We start from the raw sequence: 22,787 nt of genomic DNA, 5'->3' as shown, positions 1-22,787 counted from the left end.
ACTATAGCGTCTAAAAAAGCTTGCCTAATAGAATATGAAGTAAAGATAAACATACTTTCAGTTAGTGAATTAATACCTAAATTTTTAAGGAGAGAGAGTGGAAGGATAATTCCCACAGACACAAATATGACGAGGTAGTTGCCATTGAGGTACCATTCCCTAGAAGAGAAAGAGAGAGGGTGTTGGGAACAGAAAAGACTAGCAGAATGAGCCGCGTGGTGTCGCAGAGGGAATGTGAGACATACCCAGTGTTTTCTTCAAGTCCCATGAATGCTCTGATAACTTCAGGCAGTTCATATTTAATGATGAAGAGGTAGCTTGACATGGCTGGAATGGACAAAGGGACAGCTTAGTGGTGATGCACACACTGCCATCCCACATAAGCTGGAAGACGTCAGAGCACTTGGGACATCCATTCTCTTTGGAAAGATGAACATCTTATCCCTAAAATGGAATGCGAAGGCCCTGCACACTCCACGAGGCTTTCAGATTCTCTTGGAAAGCAGAAGTTTGTCCTCCCAGTTCGTACACGAGGGGCTGTTGCTAACAGTGTCCATGCTGTCTCTTTGTTAAATCCAACTCTGGGTGCTAGGGAAACCTTGGGTCCCACATATTCACTCTCATTAGTTAGAGATCATCATGGCCTGTGTTGTGTGGGTCTAAGGGTTGTCTGACAAAAAAAGTAGAGGCCAAAACCAAGATAGAAGAATTGCAAGGCAGGACTCTGGGCGCTCCAATCACTCTGGCTTTCCCCCGGTGACACCTGTCGAGCTTCTGTGGTGTCCCAGAGTCACACAAAGAATCTCAGAGCCGTGGCCACTGAAAGACTTCTAGACTGATAACAGAGTATAAGAGACAATAGCTTCTCTCCCATTTTTGTCTGTTATGGATTTGGGGTTTCTCCTCTTATTCCAGTTTTCCATTGGTTAAGAAAATTACAGAAAGGGTCAAATTTCACCTGTACTATTTTGAAAACATCTTAAAAATCTATAAAACCTCTCCCTGTATAATATGTAAAACATGAGAAAGTTGCCTCCAACTGGGGGGATTTGTGCAACACTCCATTTCCAAGGCCACCATTTGGTGCAATTGGATTCTAGTTTGTTATCTGACACATGGTCCAGGGTGCAATTAAAAATAAAACCAACAGGGCTGAGGCTGTAGTTCAGGGGTGTAGAACGATTGTCTAGCACGCACAGAGATCTGGGTTCTAGTCCCCACACTACTACAACAGGGAAAGACCTTTCTTACACAGCTTTCAGTGTGAGCTACATCCTTCTGGTGCAGTTGTATAAACAGGCATCTACGTGGTACACTGAACCCTGACTAGTTTCAAATTAGTCCTTAAGCTTCCACAGAGGAAAGAATGGTGCCGATCGTATCTGACTCTCTTGAACTCTGTGGATTCCATCATTAGATCATCTGGAAAGTCTTGGAGAGAACAGGTGTATGTCACTACCCTTTCCTGCAGAAATCAGGATTGTGAGGAACTCAGTGACGCATCTAAGATCATACTATTGCAGAGGGCAGACTACATGAAAAGCACAAGACCCCTGACTCTTCCCAATGGTCAAAATGAGGCGGTTTCTCTGCTAGCTGCTGTGTCTCCTGTCCACATGGCTTGGTTAATCTTTACAACGCCCTTGGCCACAGCAGAATCTTACAGAGCGTAAACAGGAGGTGTTTCTGATGAGCTGGCGCACCTAGGGACCGTTCGATTTTAGAGCTCTTAACTGCTGACTCTCGGTGATGTCACCACCGCTAATGTGTTTGGTCTTCGAAAATTCAGGGTGCCACAGGCCTGTTTGGGTAATGTCAACATCATCCTGCTAGTGATAACACATCGGTGGCGAATGCCAAGGTTTTAGGGGGTTGAAAAATTAAAGCGTTCTAAACGTGGAACTGCTAATTTAAGAAGCACCAGTGGCTTTCCTTATGGGAAATCGCTGATTCGACGAAATAGATGACTGGAGAGTGTTTGCTGGGGTGGGAGCACGCCAGCTCCATCTCTTTTACAGCCATGTTGCGCGTGTCTGACCGGACATGGAGCCTGCTTTGATCCACACCTGGAAGTGTGACGTGGCTGTACTGGCACCTTCAATGGCCACGGCAGCCTTGCCCAGCTTGGGTGCTAAGGACTTAACACACTCGGGGCTTCTTATTTCAGTTGTCACCAACTGGAGCAGGCATGAGGTGATCTTTTGAGATGCCTGGTGATTTAAATCTCCGGAAAGCAAAAGATTTTAACTAATCATAGAGCAGATTCCTCAATGAGCTTAGATGTTTATGGCCCTAATCCGGTAAAAACAAAACAAAACCAGTAAAAAACAAACAACAACCAATCAAAGACGATCCTAGCAGTTCCGCAGATGTCTACACAAGACTTACTTAAAAACATACAGATAATAAACACCCACTGGGTCTGCAGTATGGCTCACACACACACAGGAACCCAGTGAGTTCAGCGGGCTGCCGGGGTATGGGGAGAGTTCAAAGCTAGAATGTAGTTGTTTGTTCGCTGCCGGAAGTGCTGTAGTCGTTCATTTTTATTGCGCTTCCTACAGAAAGTTCAAGCGGCCCGTTGTAGGCTTCTCACTTACCTCCAAGATTCTGCATTGTAATAGAGACAAAGGCTCCAATTTTCCCGGGCCATCCAAATGCCTTTTCCCCTAACTTTTCATAAATTAAAGACCCTGTAAGGGAAGATGAAATTGCTGTGTTAGAGGATCATTCTCATGCCTCTAGCATTTCTTTACATAACGCTACACTGGAATATTAAGCATGTAACTGTATTAGAGAAATGCTAAAAGCCAAAGGACAGGACCTCAGAAACCAATGAGCAATGTCAAATGCTCTGCAAACAGAAGCAATGGCTCCGTTCACTTGAGCTGTGCGCCCCTAGCAGCAGCAGCTATACCTGCCATTTGCCAAAAGTCTTTTCTTCGCCCTGTTTGGCTTGAACTTGGGCCATTCGACTTTCATTCTTGATTCTCATTTGTCCCCACTAACTACAAACCTTGGGAGAACACACTGTAGAGATCAGAGGAAAACGAACCACGAGCCTGACTGGAATCCACCTTAGCTTAGAATGCTGTGTTAAGTGAGAGCGCTTTGATGAGACTCAAACTAGGAAGTCAGTCTTTTGACCGAAGATGTGGACTTAAAGGAACATACCTCCTTCCTTGGCTGTCTTTAACAGAAGGTGAACCGAATAGAGCGATAAAATGGCCACAGTAAGCAACATGATTCTGTAATGAACAGAAATTAGACAACACTAGGTTTATAACAGGTGAGACATTGCTAGGCTAACCATTGCAGTAAACTGCAGTAATAATTCTGCTTCTTCAATTGTCGGCTCTGCAAAAGTATATGGATTTGGAGGATTCTAGGAAATTCTGGAACACCACCCAATGAGGACTTTCCACATTGTACATGCTTCAGCTACTATCTGTAGCTTCTTACTTAGTAGGGTAACATATCTCACAGCCGAGATGCTAATGGCCATGAAACTAACGCATCCCATCTACTTACCCAGTGTCCAGGTGTGTGCATGCCATATTTGCATCAACAGGTAGCAGAAAAAGGCTGCCTGAGAACCTGACTGAACCGAGGCTTAGACATTTTAATTTTTTTTATCTACATAAGAAAGAAAGATACTTTGCTAACTGGAGAGTCAGGTACAATAAAAAAAAAAAAAAGCGGAGGACGGTGAGTGCTGACAGCTGGACCAATCCTTGCTTATTTTCTTTCTTTCTCCCCCACCCCCCCTTTTTTTCGAGATAGGGTTTCTCTGTTGCTTTGGAGACTATCCTGGAACTGGCTCCTGTAGACTAGGCTAGCCTTGAACTCACAGAGATCCGCCGGCCTCTGCCTCCCAAGTGCTGGGATTAAAGGTGTGCGTCCCCACCGCCCGGCTTCCTTGCTTTTTTTCAAAGAGACTCACATTGACATCAGGACCCCCCACATGACCGCGTGTAGGAATGGCTCCCGTCCTTTAGTACTGATCAGTGTTTCCATAAAACCGGGAATTAGGGCATAAAAAGAAGAGTGTGGCTAGAGCCAGGCATGGAGGCACACACCTGTAACCCCAACACTAGGGAAGCTGAGGCAGGAGGATTATTAGTACAAGGTCATCCTGGGCCACATAACGACACCTTGTCTCAAACAAACTAAAGAAAAGAAGAAAAAAGAATGTGGATACATCATCTGGATAATAAATGGACAGTTCTGACATCTGGCATTTTAAAAGGCATTCTTTTACTTTATTTACTTGAGAACACACATCTTTCCACGGTCTATTTGATAACCCCAGGGAGACCACTGTTGCATGCGTGCATTCAGACCACGATTACACACTTAGAGCTCCTCATCTGTGTAGTGTGAATGCACCTGTTTTTTAAAGAATTGCATACTTCAGATTATGTAGCTTTGTTCCCTAAAAAAACAATGAGCATTCCTATATCTTAAACATGGGCTTGCTGGGGGACAAATTCTAGAAGCCAAATCAGTGGAATGCTATGTCACTTGCCGCAAACCAAGAGGGACAGCTGAGTGTCTCTTAGACACACAAATCACATCCCATGGTGTTTCAGAGATGTCATGGCTCCAGTCAAGTTAGCCTGCAAGATGAGAGGAAGCCTTTGTTTTTAATGTGGAATGGAATGTTCTCCAGAAGGTGATCTGTGGCTCCATGGTTGGGGAAAGCTTTTTCTGTTTCTGCTCACCCATGATGTGATAATTTCTTAATGATGTGTAATAGCATGAATGATTAATGAGACTTGTCTCAAAGGTTACGTTCATTACGAAAGCATATAGATAGATATGCAAATAGATTATGAGCCTACTCTTCAGATGGTAAACAGCTAATTGATTTCAAGCAGATTACTGAAGTTGGTATAAAATCCCATTCAGCTAAAGACTGTACTACATGAAATAGTTCATTTGACACAAGATAAATATTTATAGTTCTGATGCTCAGTCCTCACATAGCCGCGTGATTAGCTAATCATATGCGGCGGCAGAACACAAATAGCATGTATTTCAAGTGTAAGTGCCGCATTCTTAGACAGTTAGCCCTCCAGCATTGTGCGGGCTCCACAGTCAGATGCCGCCCAATGTGCCACTTCATGCTTGTGAAGACACCGAGAAGCGTGTCTTGGAAAATACCAAACTATGTGTGACCGTGCGGACGTCTGTGGTTGTCCATCACAGGCGAGGCCCCTACCCTGCTGCTTCCATGCAGCCTGGGACCAAGCGTGGCGAAAGCGTAGCAGTTTAGAAATAGGCTTCAGTCATCCACAAATATCCTTCTTGCCAGGCACTGTGATAGGGTTTAGGAAAGGGTGTGTGGTGAGACATGGAGCCAGTTCTCTGGGTCTTGTCATCTAGCAAGGGAGCTGGACACTAAGGAAATCAGACAAGCACAGCAGGGTGTTACAGTAAAGGCACAGGTACGATACCCTGGCCCCTGTCACAGAGGTGATGGAAGGCTGCATTAGGTTAGGCTGAACACAGATATAAGGAATGAATTAAATGAAGAAGACAGGAAAGAAGGCTCGGAGGCCATATGCAAAGGCCAGCATGTTGGTGTCTGGTACCCAGAGGCACAGGGAATAGGACTGGGGCATGCAGGGCTCTTAGATGACATGGGCTTGGCACTACACAGACATAGATGCTCACTTACACAAAGAGGACAATCCCCGTGTTGGCCATGGCGTAGGACAAGCCCAAGATCCCACTGCCCATGATGGCATTACTCAGGTTGAATGAGGACATTCCGAAGGAAGTGGTTCCAGGGTGCTTGAAGAAAAGAAGTGCAGGATGAGCAAACGTTTGCTAAAGGACCAGTCTCTCCTTTGGCTACTCTGCTCACATTATATCTCCTGGAAGAGACTGCATCCCCAAATAGAAGAGTAAGACACAGTCATAGCGAGTAAAAGCCATTCATTACTCAGAGCGTCAAAATAGAACATTTAATTTTGAATGTAATGCAAGTCTCGGCTTCATCATAGGTTGCAGGAAAAATCAGAAATACAGAGGAGCAATAAAAAGAAGGAAAACAACGTATGGCTGCAGATTATATTTGGGTTAGAATGATTTCTTGAAAAAACAAATAAATTTCATAAATGATTCATGCAGCCATATGGCAAACGGGAAAAACAAGCCTTTATTCCAGTAAGGGCCTGAATAAACACAGAATGTGCTGATGAAGGCTTGGAAAATTTCAATCACACTGTTTTCCCACCGAGACGGCGGTAGATCACACACCTCTCTGCCTGTTTACCTCCTGAGAGCAGAGCGTCACTTACGTGTTCATCCGTGTAATCGGCCAGCTTCTTCTTCCCCAAAAATCCATTTGTTAGGAACCTCTGACTTTCGGCATCTTCGTTAGCAAATTGGCTGCACGAGCAGGGGAAAGGTAAGCCGAAGAAACAGAGAAAAGGGAGAGCATCTGAGTAAATGCTCTGACGTATGTTTGAGGGCAGGGCAATCTACTGAACTGCGTCGAGGAACATGATGTCCAAAGCATTCTTCTCTTCCTTCACACCAGTGTTCTGCCTAGAGCAAGCACTGAACTCACGATGAACAGTTTTGGGGACGCAGAGTGTTATAAGGAAGGAAATATGTTCAATTGGAAACTGCATATATTGTCTCCCCCCCCCCCCCACCACACACACACTGACTATGCTAGAAAGAGATTAACCGGGCTGAGTTTCGTTCCCTCTTGTGAACCCTTCCAAGGAGAGGGTGCAGAGCCACAGCCCTGAGGTTTTTTTTTTTTTAAAACAACCGCCACGCTGTGATAAGATGATGGTGCTTATTGTTGTTTGTTGATTTTCCTGTGGTGCTAGGGACAAGCCCTCTGTAAGACCAGGGCTGCAGGTAGCCACACTCTACTCTAACTTTACAGACGTAACAAATATGCTCAGGTACTCCTCTCATCTGATGCCCCAATATCACGGTGGGAGGAGCTTGCCTGTTCCTACTCAGGCAAGGTGCAGCAGTGAGGAACAGGAAGGAGCGTGTCCATCTGCCAGACTCTGCCTGTGGCCTTTCTGGCATCACACAGTCCCAGCAGGATTCCAAAGCCATTTCCTGCTTTTCAGTTGCATCTGCCTATGCCTGCATGACTTATTGGAAAATAGTTACATAGTAACTCTGAGTTGTGTTTGGTTCCGTGAGTATGTGCACTCAAGTTAGAATAGAAAGGGAATTATGTACAAGACTTTGGAATCACCAAGATAGGATAGATAATGGAGTATTTTCTCTGAATTTGTCAAATGCAAATGGACTAGACATTGTTGTGTATTTATTGCCTATACTGTATATAGTTATTGTACTTATTGTATATTGTTTTTCTTATATTAGTTATAGTCTTCTTTATTTTAGACCAAAAAAGAAGAATGTAGTGCTATTTTGTTTATGTTTTAACAAATAAAGCTTGCATATACACCATTACTCTGAAAATGTATTTTGATTATTAGTAGATAATAGATAAAACCGAGAAAGTAGACTTTAAAGAGGCATGAACTGCTGGGTGGTGGTGGCACACGCCTTTAATGCCAGGACTCAGGAGGCAGATGCAGGAGGATCTCTGTGACTTTGAGGTCACCTTATTCTACAGAGTAAGTTCCAGGATGGCCAAGAGTACACACAGAGAAACCCTATCTCAAACAAACAACAAACAAAAGGCATGAACCACCTAGTATGGTGGCACACGCCTTTAATCCCAGCACTTGGGAGGCAGAGGTAGGTGGATCTCCGAGCTCCAGGTCAACTTGGTCTGCAGATTGAGTTTTAAGACAGCTAGAGCTACACAGAAAAATCTAGCCTTGAAAAACTAACTAAACAAATAAATACTAAAATATAATAAAATAATAAAAAAAAGTTCTTTGCGCTTATGAGCTGCCTGGGTACAGGCTGGAGGCTTCACAGTCACTGATGCCGTTCCCTTCCTGTGCTGGTCAGCTCCAGCAGGCAAGTGTCAGGAGCCACGGGGCCTGACCGGCAAGGCCGGATGCCACCATTACAGTTTAACTGTAAAAGCATAACGCAAGCCTTTGCTGGGCCATTACGCCTTAAACGCTGCCTGCTTCTGGAAAGGATTTCCTAGCTGGTGCTTTGTGGTTTTTAAGGCATTTCACACATTCCAGAGTAAAATCAAAGAGTTGGAAGCTAGCCCCGAGAAATAAAATGGAAATGAATCGCTCCACGAGATCCTTACAAATTGCCTTTCCTAATAGGAGCTAATCCTGACGATGCTGTGGTAGGAAGGAGGCACAGCAAGGAGAGCTGGGAGAAGAGGCACTGTATGGTGACTCTGGACAGCAGAACACAACAGACGGTCAGCTAGACCACAGAACACACTCACATAGTGCCAATGCAAGGTACAGCTAGACCACAACACACTCATACAGTGTCAATGCAAGGTACAGCTAGACCACAACACACACTCATACAGTCAATACAAGGTGCAGCTAGACCACAACACACTCATACAGTCAATACAAGGTGCAGCTAGACCACAACACACTCATACAGTGTCAATACAAGGTACAGCTAGACCACAAAACACACCCACATAGTGTCAATACAAGGTACAGCTGAAACACAACACACACACTCACAAAGCTTTCAGTATGTTTCCAGGAACCCCAGAGTAACAGTGTTGAGTGCACATGAAAAAACACTTTCTGTTTTCTTCTGTGTCCACAATCCTCCCGCCATCAGTCTGTGTTTAATGCCCTGGTTATGTGGGAGCTGTTACAGCTCACACTTGAAGCTTGGGATGATAGGGCAAAAGGGGACAAAGGACTATAGAAATGAGTGTTTCTTCCGTACAGTCCAAACTGAAGGGTGCCCACCATCCTGATTTATTTTCCTCAGCAAATTAAAATCTCCATTGCATGTGTGATTTCTAGAACTTAGAATTTGAAAGGAAGCATATTTCTCATTTCTGAGGCGCTTGCATGTTCTTTTTGGTGTGAGAGGAGATGTGGGCACATAACTGACATTGTGGAAAGTATGTGAGAAACGCCCTTAGCAGGTTAATATTTTAACATCAGACCATCATCTATTGAAGACAAGGAAAATGACCTCAAGCAAAGGCTACAGTATGTTGAATTTTCTTTTTACAACTACAGATTCATTCTATACCAAAGAGAAAAAAGCCCATCCATTAAAAGTGAATGGTAATTCACAAAAAATGGCATCTCAGAAAGTACGTCACTGTGGGTACTAAGATGATGCTGCGTGAAGCTGAACAGCAGAATCCACTGTGGACTCTAGGGCTGTTCTTGAGTTCGACCCCCTCCAGTTCACCCCCCCCACAGCTCTCACACCTGTGTGTGTTCCCCGCAGAATCTAAGAGCCTTTTATCTTGCATACCAAGAGCAATGATGTAAAAGAAAAAGAACACAGAATTGCTGAATATCACCTTATACCTCCAACAGTTACTTATTCCTTGAAAAAGCAGGTGCTAGTTTACGAGTCTACACTTTGCACGAAAGTTCAAATGAAGATAAATCTCCCTCTAAGCTGGGCAAGCACTCTGCAGATACCAATGGCCTGTGTTTTACCACATTTAGGAGCCACTAAGTTTAGAAACTGTTCTGATTGACCCCTTCCTAGTCCACCAATGCCTAAAGTCACTGCACCCGGCCATCAGTAGGAAGGCCTTGCCCCCTCTGGACAGCCTCCCCACAGTGGGAAGGAGACGACCTCCTTGTTAGAAGTGAGCTAGTGAGCTTTAAAGGTTGGTGCAGTTGGTGGACAAATAAAACGACAGGAAGCCAGGGTGGAAGGCTCGACAGCAGGCTGAGGAAATGCCATATATTTCATGGGTGATCCCATGATAGTTTGTGAATGATATTACTCAGGATATGCTTATTAGAAAAGAACAAACTAAACAAACAAAAAAGTCAGAAAGAAAGAAAGAAAGAAAGAAAGAAAGAAAGAAAGAAAGGCCAACCCCACCCCACCCTCACCCCCCGCCCCCAAAACTCTCTGGAGACACACAACATTGAAAGTAAAGTCAAAGGAAAGAGGATCTGAGGGAAGGTTCTCCCGAAAGATAAATAAACAACACAGTAATGTCAGTGAGATGTGGGTTAGCAAAGGAGACAAGGACAATGCAACTTTGCTTTGCAATCAGTCACACCAAGGACCAGAGTTGACGTGTTAACATCAACACTGTTAGCTCACATCGATCCAAAATCAATGCAGCCGTCCCACCATGACCCCGGTTTTCCAAGCCCACGGCCCGTCTTGTTTTCCACAGAGCCTGGCCATCTTTCATCCCGTACCTGCTCATGGCTGCCTTTTCAGAGTTCCCCATCCTCGTGTAGCTGTCTTGAACACTTTCTCCACTGCTGCTCTCGTCGTCTGGCTCAATGTTGACATTTCTCAGTTCCATGGGGTCCATTTGACCTGTCAGCGCTTTCCTGTCCACCCAGGAGCTTCTTCAGTGTAAATAATACACAGCACCTTCAGGTTAAGGCTCTTCCACTTCGTGTGGACGTTCAGAACGCTCTGTTCTGAAAACAGAGCACAAAACACACCATTATAATTTGCTTTGAATTGGATCGATGAATCTGAATCTCCTACTTTGTGGACACTTGCTGTAAAACACAGAAAGGAATGAAGTTCTTGGAAACCTCACAAAAAAAAAAAAATGCCCTGAAAATTCCCCTCACCTAATACAGAAAGAAAAAGAAGAAAAGAAACAAAGAATGAAAGGAGTAAAGAAGGGAGGGAGGGAACAAGGAAGGAAGGAAGGAGAGAAAAGAACATGGCAGTTATCTTCCAGCTCACCATGGGAATAAATTAAAAGCAATCTCAAGATGTGACAGGCGGTTATCGTGAAGATTTAGGTGTTCATAAGCAGATTGCATGCTTTTTTAAAACAGGGGAGAGGACAAAAGTAAATTATTGACAAAGGAAGGTCTGCCAAGTATCTCTATGAGCTGTACCTAGAAAGAACACTGTCGCCTTAATCTAACTGAGCATGAAAAAATTCAAGCCACCGAAGTGCTTGGTAATGTGCAGCCCTGGGCAGGATGAGCTTGGAAAAGCCACGTTCTAGGCACCCAGAATCCCAGCCATAGCCAGAACTACTAACGAAATAAACATATGGGTTTACCATCAAATTGGCGTTAGACATCATCTACTTCAAACTCGAGCGTATATCAACCACAAAGAGATTCGTCTCTCATACTGTGCTCCGTCTTTAAGTCACTGGGTCTAAGCATAACTTTGTTCTCAACTGGAAAGTGATGGGAGGACCAGCTGGATTTGCCTTTTCTAAAAACACCTTAAATCTTCCTATGCTACTGATAGAAATTTTCTGGAAAGCTTACAGCTAGACGCATTCAGTTGCTGCTGAGCCCTGTTAGTAACAGAAACACGACTGTCCTCGAAGGAGTGATTCTAATACGTGAGTTACCCACCCACTAAGCACATGCTGAGCAGAGACACAACCATGGAAATTGCTCCAGAACTCAAAAAGTCACAAACCCCAAGAAACAAGAAACCTACACATGAGAATGCCCCCACCAATCCCAAAAGTGTATCTGTGGAAGGCGGCTGACACACTTGAACTTAGGATCCCAAATTAGGAAGTTAAAAACACAGGTGGAAACTCACTAACATGACTATCAGTAAGGTACCAGAAAGGACAAGATTCCCAAGTCATGGAGCAATATAAAATAGACTTCTAAAGTGATATAATAATAAAAAATACAAATGAGAAAATAACAGTTATTTCAGTACATTGGAAAACAATGAAAGTTTAGTTTATGCAAAAACAATTCTAAAATTTAAAAAAAATGCAGCCATTGAAATAGGAAAAGTCAGCTAAAGGAAGAGTTAAGAGAGTAGGAGAGAGCGGGGGAAATCACTCGAATTGCAACACAAGGAGGTAAAGAAAGAAAACTGTGAAGGAGGAGTCACGAGATTGGCACAGGGGCTAGCAGGTGTTCTCATACGACAGGATGGCAAGAGCAGAGAGACAGGACAGAAAGAGAAACTTGACAAAGACAGCTTCCGAATTAAGGGAAAACAGCAGGTCCCAGAGTTTCAGAGGAAATGCGTGTCAGGATGAAACTGGATCCTTTACTAATACAAGCGGAGTAAGTGCATATGATAAAGTCAAGAGAAGACACACAAGGCACAGAAAGAAGAAATGTAGATGCTTGACAAGAGAAAGACAAACTGAAACTGAGCAAGGTGGGTCGCCTTGCCCACCACATGTGCCCCGTCTCACTTCCAGACGGGAGCTACTCAGTAGTTTCTGCTGTCCGTTCCTAAAAGCGGTGGTTCTAGACTTAAGTCAGCTGTGCACAGTAAGATGGTGACGTACTCTCTCCTGCTTACATTCTCAATTGTGTCAGTAAAAAAAAAAAAAACATGTTTACAATGTTGAAACTTATTTCATCCTGATCTACAAAACTATTGAATCTGTCCCAGTTTACCTACAGATTGCTCCCACGTAGGACCAATCGCCTCTACTTACAGCATTCGCATTGTGTAAATGGCATGCCCGAGAACACCAAATGGTGCATTTGACTACATGACCCTACATTACCAGAATTCCGAAAGCAAGGTTCCAGCTTTTTCTTCCTTTCTGAACACTCCCGTCCTCTAAACTCAGCTTCTGCCTTTATCAGTTCGTGTTGCAGTGTGCTGAAATACCACCTGGAGAGGCCATTCTCACGCCATGCAGCTCTGCTCACAAACAGACCTGAGTCTGTCCATCCTGGAGAATGACTTTGTTAGGCTTTCACGCGGCACTGTGTGAATTCCAGATTTGGACTCATTTTCCCTCTGGGTGCTGAAGGCCTTTCTTCCTCCATCTCAGCCCTCTGCTGATTAGTTTGCTTCTCGTTCCTTTGTAGCTAACATTATTTTCTGCTTACACTGATCTGAAATTTCGCAAGCTAACTGAAGTCAGCTTCAGTTGTCAGCCTGACACACCAGGAAGGAGAGAACTTATATAAGGGATTGCCCTCCACCCCATCAGATTGGCATATGGGCAAATCTGTGAAGGATTTTCTTAATTGTTAACCCATTTGGAGAGGAGGGACAGCCCACCGTGGGTGGTATAATCCCTAGGCAACTGAGCCTTGGTTGTATTAGTAACCAGAGTTCCTCCATGTTTTCAGCTTTAAGCTCCCATCTTGGTTTCCCAACATGATGGACTTTAACCTGCAAGCCAAAATAAAATTGTTCCTCCCCACAAGTTGCTTTTCTTCAGTGTTTTATCACAGCAACACAACTACACCAAAACAATCAGGATGGAATGACATGTGTGTAGCTTTCAAAACCCATCATGTTCAGTAGATAGAGGGCGAGTTCACTCAAGAGACATGTATGTAGCTTTCTTCAGGCCAAAACTACATTTTTTTCCCTGCCATTCTCTAAAGCTATCTTATCTCTTCCCCCATGGTTATTCAAATCTATTGTAGGCCACTTGGTCTAGATGGCTCAACTTCTCCCTTACAGCTACTTCCTTGCTTATGAAGTTACAGTGTTTCTGACTTTAAGTGATACGGTATCCACCTGCCCTTAGGGGGAAAAATGTCAAAAACTTTAAATTTTGATCTTTTCTTGGGCTGTCTATGACTCATTTGAGACAGTAGGAGGCAGTGGTGAGTTCCAGGTGCCAGTCAGCTAACGATGATGGGCGTAAAGACAGTCCTCAAGTTTGTTGTGGATAAACCATTGTGCTTGGACAATGTGGTCTTGAATGTCCCTCCAAGGCCCCTGTGTTGAAAGCTTGGTTGTCAGTCTGTAGCACTATGAGGAAGTGCAGCTCTTCAGGCCATTGGATGCTGGCTTTTGAAGCACACCCTTTCTTTTTGTTTTCTGCACAGCATGAGATAAAGTCTTTTCTGCCCTGTGCTACCACCGGGTAAACGACACTCCCGCAGGTCCAGAATAAGAAGGGCGAGCAAATGAAAGCTCTGAACCTGAGTCCAAACTCTCCCTTTCTGCTTTACCCTCATCACACTCTTGACCACAACAACAGGAAGCTGACCAGTGCAGTAGGTGAGATGCATGAAACACATCTTCATCTTAAGGATGTTTTCAGCTTCAAGCTGTCAATCAAGTAGCCACCGTGTCTTCCATTTTTTTTTTCATCTTATTGATCCACATTTGGGTATAAGTTCTCAATGTCATGTAGCAAACAATAAACATATTTTTGGGTATATCTTTTATTTTCAATCTAGCTGACAATTCTGTCTGTTCCTTGGAGATGTCCAGCCTGTTTCTTTCTCTCTCTGCTCTGGACTCTTCCAGATGCCCCTGCACCTGAGGTGTGAGGGGAGTTTTAGCAACAGATGTATAAAGTGAGGACGTGGCCTCACAAGGGAGGACTAAGTGGGGTGGGGTTTATTGTAGATCTGAGAGAAGTACAGCCAGGGGCATCTGAAGAGTCTAGAGCAGAGAGATAAAATAGTAGGCTAAGGGCATAAGAGGAGTGGGGAGAGAGTGAGAGAGGAAGAGAAAGAGAGGACCAAGAGAGAGGCAGGGGTGTGGGGGACTAAGAGAGCACATGGCCAAAATGGCAGGGTTATATAGGAATGAGTAGCTGGGAAAAGGAAGCCCGTGAGCTAAACGGGGCTGTAAGGGCTAGAACTAATCTCGTAGCCCTTACAGGGGACAGACAGGGTAAGAAGATCCAGGATGGCAGCATGAACTCTGTAACAGGTACTTGGGATGCTGAGAGACTGGATGCCAGCGGTCACTTTGGTATGCTAACAGGCGTCACAGTTAGCCATGGGTCCCTAGTTCCTTTTGGACCTGACAAGACATGCTTTTAGTTTCCCCTGATCATTTTCTTCTCCTCCTTGTTCTTGCTTTTCAGGTCTTCCTTTTGTTGTTTGGTTTTATGGACACAATGTTTTCCAAACTCTTTCTAAAGCTATTGAATCGGCATCTTCAGAACTTGATGAGACAGCAGGTATCCAGGTTGTCAGGCCTGTGGGCTTGGTTCAGTGCCGTCTGCTCCTTGGATGACCTTTCTGTACAGTGGCTTCTCTGCAGTGTGTGTGTGTGTGTGTGTGTGTGTGTGTGTGTGTGTGAGAAGACCCTGAATGGGGAAAGAACACCCTGCAGGGTCCACTCCCAAGTACATCTGCCACTGGGGCTTCCATTCCTACTTAGTACGCCTTTCTTTGTTGTCCAGGCCCAAGCACTCACCAGAGAGCCCTTTGCAGTCTTCCTTATGGACTATATGACAGAATTAAGGTTAGAAAATGGCAGGCCACCATTTTCCTAAGCCAATATATTTTATAACTATATTCTAGATACTTGTACCCACAGAGGAGTACACTTCTCACCCCTCATCGAACAAGCTTCTTCTCTACTACAGAGATCCACGACTGACCAAAATGTAGAGAATAAGTAACCATGGGATACACAGTCCAAACGTGTACATCTACAGTGAAAACCCCCTGGACGTTAAGGTTCAAGGAACATCATCAAAGAAGGGGTGGAAAGACGGTTAGAGCAAGAGAACTAAGACTCCAGACCGATCAGGGAAAGTGCACCCATGAAATCTCAGCAGTACGGTTGCCTAAACAAGACTTTCATAATGACCACACCAACTGACATGCCAACTCAGATAGGGGAAAGGCCACAAGGCCTACCCAGAGATGAAGAGCTACTGCAGAGAGGGGGAGAATCTGTCTTCTCCAGCATCAAGTTCCCTACTAGATTATCCAATCCCAAGTAGTCAGTCCTAAACACATGTTCATATAAGCTACACTAAGCAGGCTCATAGGTTTTTTTTAAATAGATGTCTGTAGTTACATGTACCAGTTATAGTTCTAAGAAGAGGTCATAAGTTTGAGAGGTTAGAAGAAGTTAGAGCAGATGGTGAAGGGGGTGAAAATGACATAAATATAGGACATATATATGAAATACTCTGAAAAACGCCAATTTGAAAAATGGAAGCCCAAACAGACTACAGTGCCCCAAAACGAGGTTTCTTGGTGAATACTGTCACTGGTCACCTGTGATCTGTGCTCCTCTTTGAAGATGTTGACATGACTTGGTGTTGCAAAAGAGCACCCTCTAGAAAAGAACACATGTGCCCCGAGGCTTGCCCCCTTTCTCAGATTTCCCAACTCTATCTGCTTTCTGGTTTCTTTGAGTTCTTCAAAGTTGCCGTGAGCTGATGATATCACTAGTTACCACCTGCCATCCTTTCCACAGGCTTGCTTTTTACAACGCATTTTTTTTTTGTTGTTGTTTTCAAATCTCACTGCTTGATTCTCTAGAGGCTGTGAAATTAATGGAGCTAGGGTACAGCCAGAAAGCTGGGAAGTCACTGTTCTTCAAAGATAGGTCCATAAATATGTTTCTGGAAAAAAAAAATTAGTATCTGAATCAATTGGCCCAGTAAAGAAGACATTTTGCCAGTGAAGGCAGTGAGCCTGAAACAATGACCCAAGAATCTGAACAAAACAATAAGGTGGAGGGAGGGCAAATTCACTTTCCCTCCTTAACCTGGAACATCCATCATGTTCCTAGGTCCCAGGTCTTCACATCCAGGGCCTTGTGCAAATAGTTGCCTGATTCTGAGGCCCCCAGCCTCAGAATAAATTATTCAACCAGGCTTTCTAGTTCTTTAATTTACAGATGACAGATTGTAGGTCCTCTAAGTCCTCATTATCACACGGGCCAGTTCCCACAATCTATTATGACCACATCTATCAATTATCTAACTATTACTTACTGCTCCCCTCCCATTTGTCCTGTTTCCTTGACTTCAGTACATACATATACAGAAGATTTTCAAACCACGTCTTTGCCCAAGCTTCGCCTCTAAGTTGTGCTTCCATGTGACCAGCGGCCTACCTGACACCTGTGTATCTCAACATTTTAGTTCCGCATTGTCTAAAATCTTCCTCCCCTTCCACTGCCAGCTACTCTAAGAACTGTGACACGTGCGTGCAGCTATCTGAGCCAGAAGCAGGAGTCTACTATTATGAATATCCCCTTCGACCCCAACTTCCAGTCCTTCACAAAGTCTAGGTGAGTTGAAAAGCAACTCAAGTTTTCTAACTGGTCTACCTTGCTCCATCTCTTCCACCATCACGTGTCCAGGGCGACATGTCCTAATTGAACTAGAACCTGCTCTTGCCTGCCCTACCCCACTCCATTCTCCACACACACGAAGTTCCTCATATCCCTCCTCTGCTGAATGCTCTTTAACACCAACCCCATTCTCACAAGCCTACACAGTGTCTCCAGTCTCTGGTTGTATCTCTCTCCACACTCTCCTCTCCTAGTAACTATAGCTACACTGGTCTATAGTTCGGGGAATACACTGCATTCTCTGTTATCTCAGGCCAGCTGCACCTGTCAATCACAGTGGCCAAGCTGGCCTTTCCCCCTCTACTCCATCTATTATCCAGCTATCCCATCTACAGAATTATAAGTTCTAGCACAGGGTCCAACTAAGTCTGAGAATCAGGGAATGCTCCTCTGTGGAAGCTCAGGGCTAAGACGTTGGTCCACTGTCCAGGATTTCTGCTAAAGTTCATTTCTTTTTATCACATTGTTCACCGAATACCATGCTAATCCTGGGATCTAAACCAGAAGATACCAAACCTCACATGGTACCTACTCTGTGTGTAGAGCCGGCCAGGGTCTATTTTAAGGTTCTGCATACATCACCCCAGGTGATCCTCACAGCAGCCCTCTCAGGTGGGTACCAATCCTGCTCTATGTGCATATACAGATGAGGAATGGACACACGTGTTGAGTGGCCTTTTCTCTATTGCTCCTTCTACACAGAAAACTAAAGCCTGGATAGGGAACAGGAACTTCAGCTTTGGTGGCAATTAGAACTAGGTATAAATCTTGACCCAGTTCCCTACCCAATGACCTCCTGGTTAGACAAAAATGGAAGTTATATCATTTACCATCAAAACCAGCATCCTGGGAGTTTAAGTATGCTAATGTATTGTCAAATATTAGCATGTAGGAGATCCTCAATAAACTCGAATCCCTTTCCTTCTTCTATAATCAGATTCCCATCACTGTCTTTATCTGCATTTGAACATACATACTAACATGTATACTTCACCTTAGACCCTGAAAGAGGGCCTCATGTTCTCAGAACTCTTGCAAACCTTGTAAGCAAGGTGGGGAAAGAACTTGTTTTTATAGTGCTTTTACTGTATTTATGACACCTCCTAAATCTCTTTGGAGAGTGATATAACCCATGCAATAGCTTGAGGCCTCAGGTCCCTATCCTGGTTTGGGCCATTGCCAAGGAGCACTCACAAGTGTGTAGCCCATTCTCATCTCTGCATACCTGATTGCTGGCCTTGTTGAAAGGACGAAGCACAATTTCAACAGCGTTAGAACACTATGACACACGAAATACTCCAAATCAATTGCCTGGGGCACAGAGTACGCGTCTGGGAGGTCATCATCATCACCAAAGTGTAACCTCAAGTTAGTCACATGCACGGACTTCAGTGTGAATGTGCTCCACCGTGGCATTCATTCATTCATTCATTCATTCATGTTAGTCACACACATGGACTTCAGTGTGAATGTGCTCCACCGTGGCATTCATTCGTTCGTTCATTCATTCATTCATTCATGTTAGTCACATGCACGGACTTCAGTGTGAACCACAGTGGCTTCGTTCATTCATTTATTCATTCATGTCAGTCACATGCACGGACTTCAGTGTGAACATGCTCCACAGTGGCATTCATTCACTCACTCATTATTCATTCATTCATTCATTCATGTTAGTCACATGCACGGACTTTAGTGTGAACGTGCTCACAGTGGCTTCATTCATTCATTCATAAATGTTGAGACTGAAATACAAACAAGGAACTTAGACTTGAACTTGGAGTGACTTAAGACAGAGTCTGAACTCAAGGAACTCACCCTATTAAGGAAAAGAGATGAAAACAGCAAGCTTTCACACATAACACCGTGAACATCTTTGCTATTTTTCTCTGATTAAATATTTACTGAAATAAATCAGCAAATAGGGGCACGTAAGTAAGATAGAGAACAACAATACTGGCAAACACCAGGGCTGAAAAAGTTCCTTTCTGTGGGTCTAAATTTTGCTCTCTGACTCAGCACGTGGCAACTTTATTTACTGGATGCTCATTGGATGAAGCTGGTCTTAAGCCTTGACATGCCCAGGCCCTGTTCTTTTCTCTTTTTTCTTTTGAAAGATAATTCTTTTTACTCAAGACTGAAAAAATTCTAGTCAATGTTGACCACAAATAAGAGGTTTTGGTTTTTGCTCACACAAAAAGTTCTACTTCTGTTCTAAGCTATCTGGTCAACCTGAGTGATCACCTTTCTTTTTTCTTTTCTTCTCTTTTCTGATGGTTCTTTATTTTATTTTATTTTTATAAAAAGAAAACTATCTTTTTTCATAGTACAACCAAATCCAGTTCCCACTTCCTCCCTTCCTCCCATTCCCTCCACACACCATCCCACACCTCCCTTTATCCACTCCTCAGAGAGGGTAAGGCACATTGCTTTGAGGGAAGATCTAAGGCCCTCCCTACTAATCTAGGTTGAGCAAGGTATCCATCCAAAGGGAATGGGGTCCCAAAAAGCCAGTACATGCAGTAGGGATAAATCTTGGGGCCACTATCAGTGGCCTTGCAGTCTGTCCCAGCAATACAACTGTCACCCACATTCAGAGGGTCTAGTTTGGTTCTATGCTGGTTCCTTCCCTGTTTGACTAGAATTGGCGAGTTCCCATTACCTCAGGTAAGATGTTTCAGTGGGTGTCCTCATCATGGTCTTGACCTCTTTGCTCGTATTCTCACTCCTCCTCCTCCCACTCTTGAACTGGCCAGTCCTTGATCTTTAACCTTCTACCCAGGCAAACCCATAGCCAGGTCCTATTCGTCCTTCTTTCCACAGAGAACACATCCACCTCCACTGTTGCTCTAGATCACTAACCTGACGTGATGATGATCCAGACCTTTCTGGACTCCATACTCTCTCAAGAGTACTAAGATCCAATCACAGTTGACATTCATAGACTCTCTGGGCATCTTTCAGTTTCTTTGCCACCTCAGAACCTCTTCATGTGTTAAGTCTCTTCCCTGTATTCCTAAGGAGCCATCTCCAGGGCTCAACTAGGTCAACTTAAAAAGCCATGTGTCTGGAAAGCCCTGTTGAAGACACACATGTGAATGAGCGCTCGCACGTTCTCACGAGTATGCTCTCTTCCCCTGCAGGAATCGTCACATCCTGTGCTTACATTTGCACTTGTATGGTTATCTGACAAAAAGCCATATGTCTAGCTAGGGAGGAAGCTTCATGGGAAGGGAGCAGGTGCCAGGTTTGCACACTACATACTCCTAGCATCTGGCACAGTGCCTGCTGTTATTATATTCTGCGAATACCAAAGCAACTTGACATTGTATTCATTACAGACATGGGAACATAGGCTTGTTAGTTTTGGGGGTGTGTATGGTTTTATTTCAAAATTAGGCAGCAAGTTTATCTGATCACCAAGAGTAAGAACATCTTCGTTGCCACTAAAAATGCTTCTGAACACTTCTACAAGCCAAATTTTGGACAGAATTCTCTGCCCTTCAATCTTTCCATTCTAGCTCAGTCTCTCTGTGACATGAAGAAATTGCAGAGAAGCAGGCTAGATCATCCATAGAGCTCAGCAGCTCAGGTACCAGTCCTCTACCATGGCGACGCGAAGTCAAAACTTAAAGTGGCACTGGGACACTGTCATGTTAGCAGACTTTCAGTTTAGCGCATTTGTTAGCCTGCCTCTCGGGTAGCAAATTCCTCCCATCAAAACCCTGGTTATCAACAGAGCTAAAGTTTTTCCCTCTGAATTGCTACTAAGAAGTTCATGGTGGAAGATCTTCAAAACGAGAAATTTCTCAAATGTTGTGGCTCATCACCAAACCAAGACATCAAAAATGGTAAACAGAACTGTCCTGACTCAGAAGCTGGAGTGACGACCTTCTGTGGGGACTGCAAACATTTGTCCTATCTGATAAGGGGCAGTGGAAGGGGAGTTAGTGACGTCAGGGTAGGCTTTCCACCGCTGTCATTGGTCTGCTCCTTCAGACCATCTCAGTGCTGACGAGTATATTCCAAAAGTCTGGCACAGGCAGCAGACGGCCAACGTGGCAGTGACCCCTGGGTTGGCAAGTGAGTTGCAGCTGCCCATGAAACTTGAAGCCAAATTATATTCTATCTGAGGAACTGATTTAAAGTCATATCTAAAATGGATGTCAGATAAATGAATAAAGGATTTGCATGAAAACCAACCTAATATTATCTTCATGTTAAAGTGCCTCAGTTTCCCCAGTGCGTGCTCCTCACACTTTGATAGCAAGACAAACTGGTTCTCGAACTCTCTGTTTCTCAATGAAATTACCTTCCATGGAAACACTTTGAGGGGCTTGGGAGATGACCCAGTTCATAAAGTACTTGTTGCACAATTCCAATGACCTGAGTTTGATCCCTGAATTAAAAAAGCCAGACATGGTGGAGGGTGTCTGCAATCCAGCACCAAGGAGGCAGAGATAGGAGGGCTCTTGGGACTTAATGGCCAGCCAGTCTAGCAAACACACACACACACACACACACACACACACACACACACACACACGAGTCTGAGGAGCTCTGGGGAAAGAACCCTCCCAGATTTACTTCAGTATTTTAGTATTCCTTCTCTGTCCCATCCTGAGACACAGCTTAGAAATAACATCTAGGAAGAACTGGGACATTTGCAATTAAACAGACCCTATACTGAGACCTTGTCCACAAAGAGTACATGCTTAGCCAGGTGACGGCGGACGGAGGGGGGCACATGTGACTGTAAACCCAACAGAGGATTGTTTTGCGTGTGAGACCAGCTGAGGCTACCGAGTGCATCCTAGGCCAGGGTGAGCTACGCCCTGCCGTAAAAACAAAAGTATGATATGCTTGCTGAGGGTAGGGAGAGAGGACCATTCATACAATTGGAATATGCTTTCTTCCTTCTAGATTGTTTGCAGGTGAAGATGTGGTCATCTTAAGCAGAGAGCTACAGCCGCACTTTAGTCTTTATTTTCCCGTACAATAGCCATCTTATGGATCACATAGCACACATGATCTTGCCAAAAGAAACTCTTGATACCGTATAATTAAATTGTGATATCTAAGACCCTACCACAACTGTGAATACAGTACATTCCCAAACGTCTACATTCCATAACAGATTCAAGGCCACCTCTGGATAGACCTTTGTTTTTCTCCTCCAAAGAAATGATTTTCACTTTTATTAAAACTACGCATATATTAAGAATAACCAATCTCAATAACCCTTGGCACATATTGTAAAACACAGTTGAAGAAACCCTTCACGTTCAACCATCACAACCTTAAATGCTGACATTGGACTTTTTAGGAGGCTACGTACGATGAAGAGAATTCTAGAAATAATTAAATTATAAATTTAGACGGGAGGCTCCTGAGTTATAAAAGAATTGTAATCTTTCTGGAAAACACAGCTAACTTCATTTAACTTGTCAAGAAGGTTCATTGTAAACCATTGCCCAAGAATATGAAATATTTCACATTTGGAATGTTTTCACTGACTTATAAAACACTGCTCGTTTTGCTTTAGTTTTTTTTTTTTTTTTCATGGAAACCACCATTAGCTCCTCTTGATGCTTACTGCACAGATGTGTGAAAAGCTCCTGTCCCTGGCAGTTTTGAGAACAGCTGTTCTCCATCACTGATTCTAGTCCTTCAAAACCTAAAGT

At 43.9% G+C, this 22,787-nt stretch overlaps 1 protein-coding gene across 1 annotated transcript in view; it reads right to left on the bottom strand.

The window, feature by feature from the left end:
• Positions 1–22,787, bottom strand: part of Slc38a4 (solute carrier family 38 member 4) — a 39,551-nt gene that overhangs the window by 16,033 nt on the left and 731 nt on the right. The window contains exons 2-8 of the mRNA XM_050131273.1: positions 10,305–10,535; positions 6,309–6,399; positions 5,684–5,799; positions 3,175–3,248; positions 2,601–2,693; positions 246–327; positions 77–159 (exon numbers count right to left, since the gene is read on the bottom strand). Coding sequence (XP_049987230.1) covers positions 77–159; positions 246–327; positions 2,601–2,693; positions 3,175–3,248; positions 5,684–5,799; positions 6,309–6,399; positions 10,305–10,423 — 658 coding nt within the window. The 5' untranslated portion in view covers positions 10,424–10,535. The remainder of the gene's footprint in view (positions 1–76; positions 160–245; positions 328–2,600; positions 2,694–3,174; positions 3,249–5,683; positions 5,800–6,308; positions 6,400–10,304; positions 10,536–22,787) is intronic.

Source organism: Alexandromys fortis, unplaced genomic scaffold (assembly GCF_014885135.2).
Source record: "Alexandromys fortis isolate MF-2015 unplaced genomic scaffold, M_Fortis_MF-2015_v1.1 scaffold_28, whole genome shotgun sequence".
In the NCBI taxonomy this organism is placed as follows: Eukaryota; Metazoa; Chordata; class Mammalia; order Rodentia; family Cricetidae; genus Alexandromys; species Alexandromys fortis.
Note: the sequence above shows the minus strand (reverse complement) of the source record. Positions and strands in the feature narration are given on the sequence as shown.